The sequence below is a fragment of the Maniola hyperantus genome, chromosome 1 (assembly GCF_902806685.2).
Source record: "Maniola hyperantus chromosome 1, iAphHyp1.2, whole genome shotgun sequence".
Lineage (NCBI taxonomy): Eukaryota > Metazoa > Arthropoda > Insecta > Lepidoptera > Nymphalidae > Maniola > Maniola hyperantus.
Window position 1 is genome coordinate 18,263,492 of NC_048536.1, and position 13,702 is coordinate 18,277,193.

Consider the following 13,702-nt stretch of genomic DNA (forward strand, 5'->3'; position numbering starts at 1 on the left):
CGACAGAGACAATGCTCTAAAAATCCGCTTTCTCCTTCCAACATACATTATGTCCTGTACATTACATTACACTGTAGGTACATTACTTTTAATTTATAGAAATTGTTAGGTGGTTGAAATTTAGTTCTTTGCAGATAAACTCTTTATTACAATTTCGCTGATTTTCATTTCTGTCTGGAAAAACTGTTTCAACTGTATTTTTTTTTAATTATTCGTTTTTGCAATCAACAGCGATATATACAATATAATTTTACATAATAACAGACTGAAAATAAGGCCAAATAGGATTACAATTTTTTACAGATTACTTAAATAGTTATTAATTATAAATTTATAACAGTACGTTTGATAATTTAAACAAGCTTTACAATAATATAATAATATGAAAATATAAAAGTCAATTAACTTTATATGTATGATCACTAATTACTATCAGATTGTCTGAATAAGTGCCATCTACCTAAGCCACATGGCACTATATTATTTATTTTATTATACTTGTTTTTTTTTGTAGGGTTCGTATTTGTAACTCTTGACTAATCCGGGTGCCTCAATCACTAAGCCACCGCGGCTTTTAGAAACAAAAATAACAGAGGAACTTTTTAATTCCTGGCGCATTGTATCTTCAGCAAAGCCAATGCCTTAACACTCGGTCCGAAGTTTTCAAAACTTTCCCACTTTCCACGGCAAGAAATTGTGGTAGGTACCTACCTACAAGCGATGGGTATGATTGCTAATTTTGAATCATTTTCATTTGGCGAAATGTTTTTTTTTTCACAGTGATTTCACAGGCGATTTTTCATGAAAAGTGATTTTTTCAATGTTCGCACTTAAAATCGTTTGCTACACTCTATCTAGGACTTATGATTGAGATCAATAGCGCCGATAAATCGCAGATTGGTTTTAATTTTAGCACTGATTGTAAATGCGACAATTAGCTTTTTGTGCAATGTAGTAAAATAACTGTTTGCTATTTTTTATGTTCTTATCCGCTCACTTTTCAGCTCAGATCAAAGACCGTACACGCGCGAAATTTAAATAATAAAACGGGATTAAATGTAATGATTTAGATTTTGCTTCGTGAATATTCACAGGCTTATTTAAGTAAGATAGCAAGTGTTAGTACATGAAAAGGCTTTTCATATGATTTTTCACATGCTATCTGTGAAATATTCTATCCCTAGTAGATACAACTCGTACTTTTGATCAAATCTATAAGAGTTTTTAATGTTTCTTTTTCCTCGGCAATAAAAACTCGCAAGTTTTTCATGGAAGATAAAACTGGACCAAGTATGATAAAATCACGGACAAGACAAGGGGTTTTCTTTTTATTCACTTCGCTTAAGTTTGTTTTGAGATACCGCCGTAAGTAGGAATATTGTGTTTCCGTAGTATTTAGGGGTTAATTAGATTAACCAAGTGGATTGTAAGTGCAAGAAGGGGTAATGTTGTAAAAGTATAATATTATTATTATTATGTAACTAGCTTTTGCCCGCAACTTCGTCCGCGTGGACTACACAAATTTCAAACCCCTATTTCACCCCCTTAGGGGTTGAATTTTTAAAAATCCTTTCTTAGAGGATGCCTACGTCATAATATGCCAATGTATTGGATGGATCCAGTCCACTAGTTTGAACTGTGCGTTGATAGATCAGTCAGTGAGTCAGTCAGTATTCAGTCACCTTTTCTTTTCATATATTTAGATAAAAGGTACCTACGAATAGAAATAGTTATTTGTAGAATATTAACCAATTTGTTTTGTAAAAATATCGTAAATTAACGGAAACAGAAATAAACGGAACCCTCGGTGCGCGAGCCTGACTCGCACTTGGCTGGTTTTTTTAATATTCGCGGTTTTTTATGGTATCATAATTAATCCGTTTTATTTTTTTTATTTTTTTATTTTTTATTGAATGGTTTACTAGCGATTTTAACATAAAACTTACTAACTATAATAAATACATAGGTTTTTCTATCATGCACAATTATGTTAAATCATTTAAAAGTAAACACTGCATGCAAATTCCGTACAGATATCAGAGTTACAAAGGGGATAACAATTTAAGTACCTAAAGATTCCATACAGTTTGTCTGTAGGTATGGTTAAAAAGTAAACAGTAGGTAAACGTTATATTGTTAAATGAATAAACATGTTAAAAAAACTAAATTAACTACTATAATATAATGTTACAATTTTTTTAACGTTTATACTTAATTACTATTTTCTTTTATTCTACAAATTCTATAAGTTCTAACACACTCTTATTTATGGCTAAATACAGTATACGTTATATTATAAAATGAATAAGCATGATAAAAAAACTAAATTAACTACTGTATAACGTTCAATTTTTTAACGTTTATACTCAATTACTATTTTCTTATATTCTAAACATTCTAAGTTCTAACATACGCTTATTTCTAAAATTAATTTCTAATTCATTATATTTTCACTTTATAAAGGTAGTTTAGATACAAAAAATATATTTTGAAATGAGACTACTCATCATCTACTACTCATCAGTACTATCACCCATCTTCGTTTTTGCCAGCGTTCTGGCTACACCCTGCATAACCTTAACCTCATGTGGCAATAATTTGTTTCCATTGTAAACTCTATTCTATTCGTAGGTATTAGAAACTTTATCAATTTAATCCGGGAGTTATTTATGAACACATCGGTTTTTGGTAAGATCCATGCGATAAGGAATGTTGTTCTGTACGCTTAGTATAAGATTTTACGTCTCACTAAACGTTGCTAGAATTCGAGAGTCGAAACACAATACCGTTAAAGTAAAATAGACCGAAAGAGCCTTGAATTGAAGTCAAAAATTCAATGCCACTGATTTTGATTTTCGCAACTTTTCCGCTTGGAGCGCTGGCTGTAGATGTGAAGACAAACTTGAGCTTTATAACAAGGCTGTTAAGATCCAGTTTACAATAATGCGGAAGGTTTTCGACACTCGAACACTATCAACGTTGATGAGACATAAAATCTCGTACTAAGCGTACTGTACTGTACCCGTAGTACAAGATTTTACGTCTCACCAAACCAAACCAAATTCGAGAGTCGAAATACTTCCGAGTTACAGTAAAATGGACCTAAACAGCCTTGAATTGAAGTCAAAAATTCAATGCCACTGATTTTGATTTTCGCAACTTTTCCGCTTGGAGCGCTGGCTGTAGATGTGAAGACAAACTTGAGTTTTAAAACAAGGCTGTTACGATCCAGTTATAATAATGCGGAAGGTTTTCGACACTCGAATACTATCAACGTTGATGAGACACGTGATGAGAACGTACTAAGCGTACTGTACTGTAGATCCACGGGTGTAGGCATTTAGATAAAGTGGACGATAAGGGGAGTTAGAGTCGGCCGTTGACTCGCCTGCTCTAAATAACAATGAGCATGAAACGGATAATATCATAAGCTGTGATAGCCTAGTGGTGGACGTCCGCCCTAATCAGACGTCGGGGGTTCAAACCCCGCCCGTTGCACTATTGTCATACCTACTCCTAGCACAAGTCTGACGCTTAGTTGGAGAGGAAAGGGGAATATTAGTCATTTAACATGGCTAATGGGGCCGATTCTCTAGTACACAATCTCTAAACTAAACTAAATTAATAGGTCTAAATCTAGTGCTCTCCTTTTCCGCAACCAACATTATGAAAGGGATAGCAATAGATTTAGACGTGCCATTTTAGTTTAGTTTAGAGATTGTGTACAACGGAATTAGCCACAATATTCGTTTAAAAAAATTAAGTATATAAAAGGAAAAGGTGACTGACTGACTGACTGATCTATCAACGCACAGCTCAAGCTACTGGACGGATCGGGCTGGGCGTGCAGATAGCTTATGACGTAGGCATCTCCTAAGAAAGTATTTTTGAAAATTCTATCACTAAGGGGGTGGAATAGGGGTTTGAAATTTGTGCAGTCCATGCGGACGAAGTGGCGAGCCATGCCAAATTCATCTCAAATATGCATGCCAAATTTCAGCCCAATCTGTCCTGTAGTTTTAGCTGTGCGTTAATAGATCAGTCAGTCAGTCAGTCAGTTTGTCAGTCACCTTTTTCTTTTATGTATTATTTAAACTAGATGATGCCCGCGACTTCATCCACGTGGATGTAGGTCTTTAAAAATCCCGTGGGAACTCTTTGATTTTCCGGGATTAAAAGTAGCCTATGTCCTTCCCCTGGATGCAAGTTATCGCTGTACCAAATTTCGTCAATATCGGTTACACGGATCAGCCGTGAAAAGCTAGCAGACAGACAGACAGACACACTTTCGCATTAATATGATTAAGTATGGATTAGGGATATAAGGATTTATTAATTTTGGCCGTAAGTCGATCTGTGTCATCGTTTAAACATAAAGACATGAAAGTTGAAACACAACTTGAAAAAAAAAAAAAAAAAAAAAAAAAAAAACTTGAACAAAGCTTGAAAAGTTTATGAATATTTGCCCTAAATAAGCATAACTACAAGGATATTATCATTACCCGAGACTAACCCGTGTAGACCCATCTGCGTCCGTCGTCCCCTCGCCCCTCAGAGGCGCAAGTCGCAACCCTTCGATGGTAATGACTACAAACAACAACGGTCAACATGTTTGCTATTACCATAATATTATTTTCTGACAGCTGTACGAAATAAAACCAAGATAATCATTGACTTACAAATAAAAGCAAAATTAAAAACCACCTAATGAATCTTTAAATATTCTATAGTAAGTCTGCTATAGAATATTTAAAGATTCATTTTGAAATTGTAGGGTAGGTACTATTGTTAGTCTTAATTGTAGTTTTTATTGTTAGTTGTAAGAATCATCGTAGTTTTAACTTATTTAGTAATTAATTTAATTGTTATAGATTTTAGGTACGCAAAGAATGTCTTAGTTTAAGTTTTACTATTTAGAAGTTCTAGTTAAGCATGTTGAGTTAGCCTGTAAGTGAGTATACATTGATAGTCCTAAGTTTATATAAATCGTCATAATTAGTTTTCTTTGTATACCGTTGGCTTCCTATTAAAAAAAAAAAAAAAAAAATTAAAAAAAAAATTACTTCGTATGGACAGGGCAAACAAAATGGCACCCACTCAGTGGTGCTTTAGCAACAATACAACCTCAGTGACATCTGCATTTCAAACGGGTCGTTCATTAGTATCTAAGAGGTGGCGCTGATTTATTTGGTTCCAAAACCGTGAAAAATTTTGTTTGCTTGGACATATCTTGTCATTTATATCTGTGAAGATAATAATTTTGCTGTAAGCAAATCTACATCTATCTTCTATACTTATAATAAAACTGTAACTGGACGATTTCTGTACATCTAAATATGTAAAAGGAAAATGTGACTGACTGACTGACTGATCTATCAACGCACAGCTCAAACTACTGGACGGAGCGGGCTAAAATTTGGCATGCAGATAGCTATTATGACGTAGGCATCCGCGAAGAAAGAATTTTTGAAAATGCAACCCCTTAAAGGGTGAAATAGCGGTTTGTTTGTGTAGTCCACGCAGACGAAACCGCGAGCATAAACCAGTTAAATATATTTTATAATTTATTACTTTTTGTTCCTTGAGTTATATATTAGTTAGAGTTAGTTTTATATTATATTTTTTTTAATATTGGTTAAAAAAATATCGATCAATTAAAATAATTATGTATTATTAATATTGGAATGCATTGAATAAATAAATAAATATTAAATAAATAAAAATATTTTATTCGACCTAGAGACCTACTAGACCTTATTGTTGAAAATTCACTCGCTGCAGTAGCTAGAGGTAGGTATATATTTTAAGGACTTCAATATTAAATTAAATCGAAAAACATAAACAGTCAATTCGATGTTTTATTAACAACAATATTTGATATCCAATCAAATTTTCCGCTGACCGTTGCTAAAACAGCCGCGTTAGTACCGGTCGTAACATTTAAAGATGTAGAGTACTCGTTACAATTTCCTGCAGAACGAGAGTTAACCCCCACTATTCCTGAAGAGTGGACAACGGGACCACCTGAATCGCCTCCGCAGATAGTGGTTTGTATGCCGCATTGTGGCATAAGACATAACGTATCAATAGAACCAATATCCTCTTTACTGCAGTCATATAACATTCCCTTAAGTACTTGCAGAGGCTTGCTATACTCCGAGGCATTAGTTCCTCCAAATCCGAGAGTATAAGCCTCATGACCAATTAGGGATCTATAGTCAACTATACTTAACTTTCCGTAATGATCTACGACGATACCTTCGCTCCGAAGTAAGCATAGATCATTCCTGAGTGTATGTTCAGTAATGCGCTCTAAATTGGCATAGTATGATGTATACGTGGGATATATTTTGGCTTCGAAAATAGTTCTGGTTTCTCCCTGATATTTCGGAAAATAGCTGTTATATCTTGCAGCCAGTTGTTTATTTTTGTTGTTAAAGTCAACTTCATCGACGCAGTGTGCTGCAGACAGGATCCAAGATGGAGTGAGGGCGGCACCTGTACATCGTCTCCAGATTGTTCTCTCTATCTTTCCATTAAAAAAAAGAGTAGTATGCTCCTCAATTCGGACTACATAAGGGAATTCACCTCTAACAGCGTCTCTGCCTCCGTATATACGCAATAAAGTCTGGCATTGTTGAGTAAAATAAATTATAAGTAGCACAAATAGCAGACACATTTTGGAAATATTATCTTTGTAACCACTAGTGAGTGCCAGAATTTTTAATGTATGTAAAAAAAGTTTGAAGAATTTGTAAAAAATATGTTGTAGTACTAAGTCTGAATAATAATCTATATAATATATGGTTTCCTGCAAAAGAACCCTTTGTTTACCTATAACTGAATAGTTTTGGAAACTGTAAAATGTTGTAAATAATAAAAAGGTAAGAATCTATTGAGTTTATCGAATAAAATGGAAAAGTTATCGTTTATTTTTATTTGTAGCAATATTTAATTTAGCTATATTTTATGGTGATTGTGATTTTTATTACTTTTTTATCGACCAACATGCCTACATGGTTTACTTTAGTATCAAATCTGTTTCAATAATATTTTTATAGATTTTGTATTTTTTGAGTTTAACACAGAGCATATCAGTGTGATAAAATAATCATAATATGTTGTCATTGGAATTTAGAAAATCGGCGTGGGGGTAGAATTTTCAAAAATCCTGAAATAGGTATCTACCTACTTATTATTTCTTTTGTAACCGAAAACCCAAATATCAATTTTCATGGAAATAACTTGAAAATGAACTTTTGAACAAACCTTCATCCCTTATTAACCCCCTTGGCAGTAGAATTTTCAAAAATCGTGAAATAAGTTTTTTAAATTCTAAATCGAAAGCCTGTACACCAATTTTCATCGATGTATCTTTAAAAATGATAGACGTTCATACAAACTTCCATCCCCCATTTAACCCACTTAGGAATTTCGAAAAATCCTTTTTAGTGGATACCTTCTCTTTACAAAAAACACGCCCTCGAAATTTGAAGTCTCTAGGACCAGCGGTTTAGGCTGTGCGTTGATATATAAGTCAATCTTTGAATTTTACTACTACTCCATACTAATATTATAAATCTTTCCATACTAATATTATAAATGCGAAAGTGTGTCTGTCTGTCTGTCTGTCTGTCTATCTGCTAGCTTTTTACGGCTCAATCGTTCAACCGATTTGGACGAAATTTGGTACAGAGATAGCTTGCATCCCGGGGAAAGAGTTCCCACAGGATTTTTAAAAACCTAAATCCACGCGGACGAAGTCGCGGGCATCATCTAGTATGACTATAAAAATAAATAGTTCATAAGTTATAATCACGTGAGATAATGGCAAAACGCAATCTGTCCATGATAGACAAACCACAGCTGTGCAAAATAAATATTGAAATCAAAACTTTAAATGGAATTTTGATTTGATTCCTTCGCGGGGCATTATAATTGCAAATTGTACGGAGATGAAAAATCCGTATCGGCCCATCAAAGTTTGCGGAACTTTTGTTGGGCGCGATCCGCTCAAACACCGCCCCCCGAGATACGTTATTTAAAACTGAGTTTTAATGTAGTCTACGTAAAAAACAGGTCAAGTGCGAGCCGGACTCGCACACGAAGGGTTCCGTATTATCATACTACGTACTATCGTAAAGCAAACAATATTTTGGGCAAGAGCTATTTGCTTAGTTTACGGATGCAATAATTCAGCTACATTATACACTTTTAACTAGTTCCTCACTAAAACTAAAAACTAACTTTTTTCAAGCATCTGCGGGTCTCTTCAAACTACCACCGGAAAAATTCCGTTCCACAGTACTTCGTCAAGCGCAGACAAAAACCATAGTGTGCTTAGTATGAGACTTCACATCACTCAAACGTTCATAGAATTCGAGTAGCTACCGAGTGGTCCGACCGCCGACGATGAACGAGAAACGAGTAGAACTAGAAAGTTAAACGAGTTGGCGATCAGCGGGAAGCGAGTGTGTAGTTTCGATAGTTTTGTCGCAGGGCTATAAGCGAGTGTGCAAGTGCGACGAGCGATTACTCGCGCCATTCGCCCGCGAGCTATGGTCGCTCAGTACTGTGCAAACTTGCGCGCACGTTACACTTGTTCAAGCGAGCGAGCATCGCTGAACAAATATCGCTGAGCGAGTTTATTTATGAAAGCTCGTCGCTCAGCGACCAAACTAGTAAAGCGAGTCATCGCCGGTAGTGTGAACAGTCAGAAAGCAACTTTTGATATATGCATCTCTTTCATTTACATGTACATTTATTGTGCGTTTCTTGAGAGAGAAAATCGCTGATAGTCGTTTTCTCGCCGGCGGTCGGATCAATGACACTTAAGTTTTAAAGTAAATAGGACTTACTAATGCCATAGTAGCTTCCTGCGGTTTCATACAAATTTTCATTTTGCGAGAAAGGGATAGAAGACCCTCCCACTCCAAAATTAAAATGCCTGTAACTTTGTAAATCATTGTTGGATTTTAATATTTTTTTCAGCGTACGTCGTTATTTTCATTCTAGTTTATAATAAAATAATAATATTTATCAAATTCAAAAGTAGGTAAACACCCAATTGCAAGAACTGTACTAAGATTGCAGTTGCTCTTGTTGAAGATACACCTTTACATTTTTGCCGGGAACCGCTGAAAAGTGTAAACTTCGCCCGGGCGTATCGACGCGAGCGGGCTTACCAGATTTTCAATCGTATCCTTGGCACATCTCCCCACTTGTAAATTCCTCCTGGATTCTGCAAATCCCAAGCCTGTCTACAATTCTTGAACTTTAATCTTGTTCCTTTTCTTTGAAATTCATGGACGAAATAAAATCTCTGGGTTGCATTTTTGCTAGCTCTTCTGTAAATTTTTAATAGTAAAGTTGATAGCATCTAAAGTTGTTCGGTACCTCAAAAGGAAAAAAGGAATCTTATAGCATCACTTTGTTGTCTGTCTGCTTGTCCGTCCGTCGTGTCTGTCAAGAAAAACTATAGGGTACTTTCCGTTGACCTAGAATCATGAAATTTGGCAGGAAGGTAGGTCTTATAGCAAAAATTAAGGAAAAAATTCGAGTGGATAGTCAGCGTTTTAAAAAGTCTATAAACCAACGTAATAAAAGAAAAGTACCTAATATTAGGTATTTGTTTTACAAATTGTTTGTAAAAGTTGAATCCTCGCAATTTCTGACTAACTCGTGAAAGGTAGACTATTATTGCTTTCTAGGAAGAGCTCGTGATTTGATTAACTAAGATTTCCAATAGCGCAATTTCATCAATACTTAATTGGTTTAAGCTCAACAGCGATCTCGTCCGAAGATAGAAATGCGATGAGTTTAAAATTAAACGGGAAAATATAAAGTTTGTTCGTATTGTTTCTGTTTTCCCCGCCAGGCTGCCAGCCATATTATTGGCACTTTCAAAAGAAGAGTAAATGGCATATTCTAGGCAGGCATACTCCATATTAGGCTCGTATATTTCCGAATGAGTTATCCTACTTACTAATGTTATACTCGTAAATGTGATAGTGTGGATGTTTGGATGTTTGTTACTCAATCGCGGAAAAACGGCTGAACGGATTTGGATGAAATTTGGAATGGAGATAGATTATACCCTGGATTAACACATAGGCTACTTTTATCCCGGAAAATCAAAGAGTCCCCGTGGGATTGAATATGAAGTATTGGGATATATGGACTGAGTCCATATTTCTACAAACATCATATTTACCAGAGAGAGATTTTAATATGCAATCTATTAACTCTTTTACAAACTAATGAGGTTAAATACCACGACGACCTTTAAGACCGAGCTATCGCGGTTGCGGCTTTTTGGGCTGCCCATGTTTGAGGTGACCGTCGACTCGAGAAGAAGAAGAAGAAGGTAAATTAGGAATTATGAGAGACAGTAAAAGTAAACAAACGCAATAAGTCCGATGACGGTGAGCATTAAACTAAATGAAACCGGAAAACTTAACTGAAACAATTAAGATTCTGCACAATTTTCTTGACTTTGCAAAGTTTCGAGATCCGAGTCGGAAACCCGTCTTGGGAAGACCATTAAATTCTTTTGAACAAATTTATACATTATTATTTAATGACAGGGAATTGTCTGCAGATTGAGAGAGTTGTCGGATTGTACGAAATTACTGTTGTAATTGCCGGACGTTTTAATGAAGGACCTATTTTGAATTTGAAAGCATATTATTTTCTGTTTTAATGTTTTAATTTTATTTGTTCCCATAGCTCTTTTGCGAGATGTTTTGAATATTAAAAGTTGCATCTTTCTTTTATCGAAAACTAGATGATGCCCGCAACTTCGTCCGCGTGGATTTAGGTTTTTAAAAATCCCGCGGGAACTCTTAGATTTTCCGGGATAAAAAGTAGCCTATGTCCTTCCCCGGGATACAAGTTATATCTGTCCCAATTTCGTCAAAATCGGTTGAACGGATGGGCCGTGAAAGGCTAGCAGACAGACAGACACACTTTCGCATTTATAATATTAGTATGGATTATTTAATAACAGGGAATTGTCTGCGTATTGAGAAGGTTTTCGGATTGTAAGTAATTGCCGGACGTTTTAATGAAGGACCTATTTTGAATTTGAAAGGATACTGGGGCCGATTCTCTAGTACACAATCTCTAAACTAAACTAAATTAACAGGTCTAAATCTAGTGCTTTCCTTTTCCGCAAGCAACATTATGAAAGGGATAGCAATAGATTTAGACGTGATATTTTAGTTTAGTTTAGAGATTGTGTACAAAGGAATTAGCCACATTTTCTGTTTTAAAGTTTTAATTTTCTTTGTTCGAATTTGCGAGATGTTTTGAATCTTCCAAGTTGCATCTTCCATTAATTGGAAATGTTGTATCTCAAGATCCGCAGGAGATACTCCACTTGCGTTTTTTTACGGTGTACTCTGATGCTGCTGACGCTTGCTTTTTTAGTATTGAAATGCTAATTGACAACTAGAGCATCAGTACCCTTATGGTGCTGAAACGTGGACGCTGACAAACGGCCTTATTCACACATTCAAAGTCGCTCAGCGAGCTATGGAGAGGGCTATGTTAGGAGTTTCCCTGAGGGATCAGATCCGAAACGAAGAGTTCCGCAGGAGAACCAAGGTCACTGACATAGCCCAAACTATTAGCAAGCTGAAGTGGCAGTGGGCAGGTCATGCCTGTCGTAGAGGCGACGGCCGTTGGAGCCGGAAAGTCCTTGAGTGGAGACCGCGTTTAAGCAAGCATAGTGTGGGACGCCCTCCAGCACGATGGCCGAACGATATAAAGAGGCTGGCGGGAAGTGGCTGGATCAGGAAGGCTGAGGACTGGGTGTGGTGGCGCTCTTAAGGGAAACCCTATGTCCAACAGTGGACGTCCACAGGCTGATGATGATGATGATGATGAACTTTTCTGAACCAACTCGGTTTTTATTAATCTTGCGGGGTTTTTAAACTTTGATCGCAACGACATAGCATCAAAGCCGGACCGCTAAGCAATTTATCGTCCCTCTTTAATCCTTTGTAGAAGCCGAACGAAAATACAGGGCCGCCGAAAAATTCCGATATATCCTCCGTGTGTGACGCTATCGCCGGGCAGCCGTTGATTGACGAGCTATTACACAGTTGACAGTTTGACAAAGTCGTTTGCAATATCCTCTATCCACTTTCGAAGAGCTAGTCGTTAGTAAGGACATGCATTAATGCAAGGACATAATACAGTGTTAGTATTAGTTAACGCAAAAACTGAAACACGTGTCGAATATTTTTACATGAAGAATATATAATATGCAAAATTTCAAAAATATTTAATGAAAGTTTACGAATAAGCTTGTTGTGTTGATTCGTTGTCATCACAAAAAAATGCTCGCCCCGAGCGAGCGGCTGTGAGCGAAAGAGACGGCTGATGTCTCTGCGCGCTGCCGCTTGAGCGGCTCGAATCAGCTGGTGCATGCGGTCATTCAACTACATAGGTGTCCAAACTTGCAGGATTTTGAAGTATTTTTTAGTCAAAATATAGCACGTTGTAAAAATGATTGCAATCGATTATGTTACTGATTCTGAACAAACTACTTTCAGGTTTTGTAGATACTAAAACTAACGTTGTATACAGCTATGTAAAGAAGATCAAAGAAAAAATTAGGAGATCCATGGGAGAACCAAAACAACTGACATAGGTCAATGGGTTGCAAAGCTGAAGTGGTAATGGGCAGGACACGTAGTTTGAAAAACCGATACGAAAAGGCGACTTTGCATAGGAAAGCGGAACCCTCCGCCCTCTAATATTGCTATCAATTTGAGTGATTAAGTACTTAATCAAAATAGCTCGATCCCAAAAGAAATTAGATCTAATCTGACGTCGTAATTTCCGTATGCTCCAAAATTGGCCTGCGAAGGTCACTTCTAAAATCGCTGGTAAAGCAATAAAGGTCAACTTGCGACCTGACCTGTCCGTGGTATGAATCACTTAGTGCTACTATTAGTATTTTTAAAAAGTTTTGGTAGTGTTGATTTTTCTGGGTGGTAACAGTGGGTATCGCCAGTGATGACATATGGATGCAAGACATAGTCGCTAACTATGGGCCTCATACCATGATATCTCAGAGTCTATGCTCAGTCAGCTATGGAGAGAGCTATGCTTGGAGTTTTCCCACGTGATTTAATTAAAAATGAGGATATCTTTAGGAGAATCTAACTAACAGACCTAGCTCAATGGGTTACGAAGCTGAAGTGGCCATTGCCTCTTCAGCTTCGTAACAGTTTAAATAGGTGTTGGGGATCCATGGTGCTAAAATGGCGACTTCCCACCAGAAAATGCAGCTGTGAAAAGCCCATAAGTGGACAGACGGCATCAAACAAGTTGCAGGGAGCCGTTGGATTCAGGCGGTGCAAGATTACGCCGTGTGGGAGACAGTGGACGTCTATCGATAATGATGATGATAAAGAGGTCAATGCTTTTGTAAAAAAAACTCTTTTATTATCATCACAGATTATATTCTTATCGCTTTCGTTTACAAAACTCCCAAGCCACTTAATGTAGGCTTTGATATTTTCTATATTCACCGTCCATCATGCCGCGTGTTCGTGAATGGGGCTGCGTGGAGTCGATGTGGGTGGGGTCGCGTGTGGAAGGGCTAATAATGTGGACGCGTGTCGAATGCCAATGGAGAGAGCAAGGTCGAGCCCACCTTTGCTATGCTCTACTTGTGGTCAAAATAAGA

The 13,702-nt window shown here is 36.7% G+C and overlaps 2 protein-coding genes and 1 long non-coding RNA gene across 4 annotated transcripts in view; 1 reads left to right on the forward strand and 2 right to left on the reverse strand.

Moving 5' to 3' along the window:
- The window catches only part of side-II (sidestep II), a 667,447-nt gene that overhangs the window by 222,223 nt on the left and 431,522 nt on the right, over positions 1–13,702 (forward strand). The window lies entirely within an intron of this gene.
- The window catches only part of LOC138402698 (uncharacterized), a 461,836-nt gene that overhangs the window by 101,010 nt on the left and 347,124 nt on the right, over positions 1–13,702 (reverse strand). The window lies entirely within an intron of this gene.
- On the reverse strand, positions 5,846–6,679 carry LOC138402521 (kallikrein-2-like). The gene has a single exon (XM_069499445.1). It carries the CDS (start codon positions 6,677–6,679, stop codon positions 5,846–5,848), a length of 834 nt encoding a protein of 277 aa, XP_069355546.1.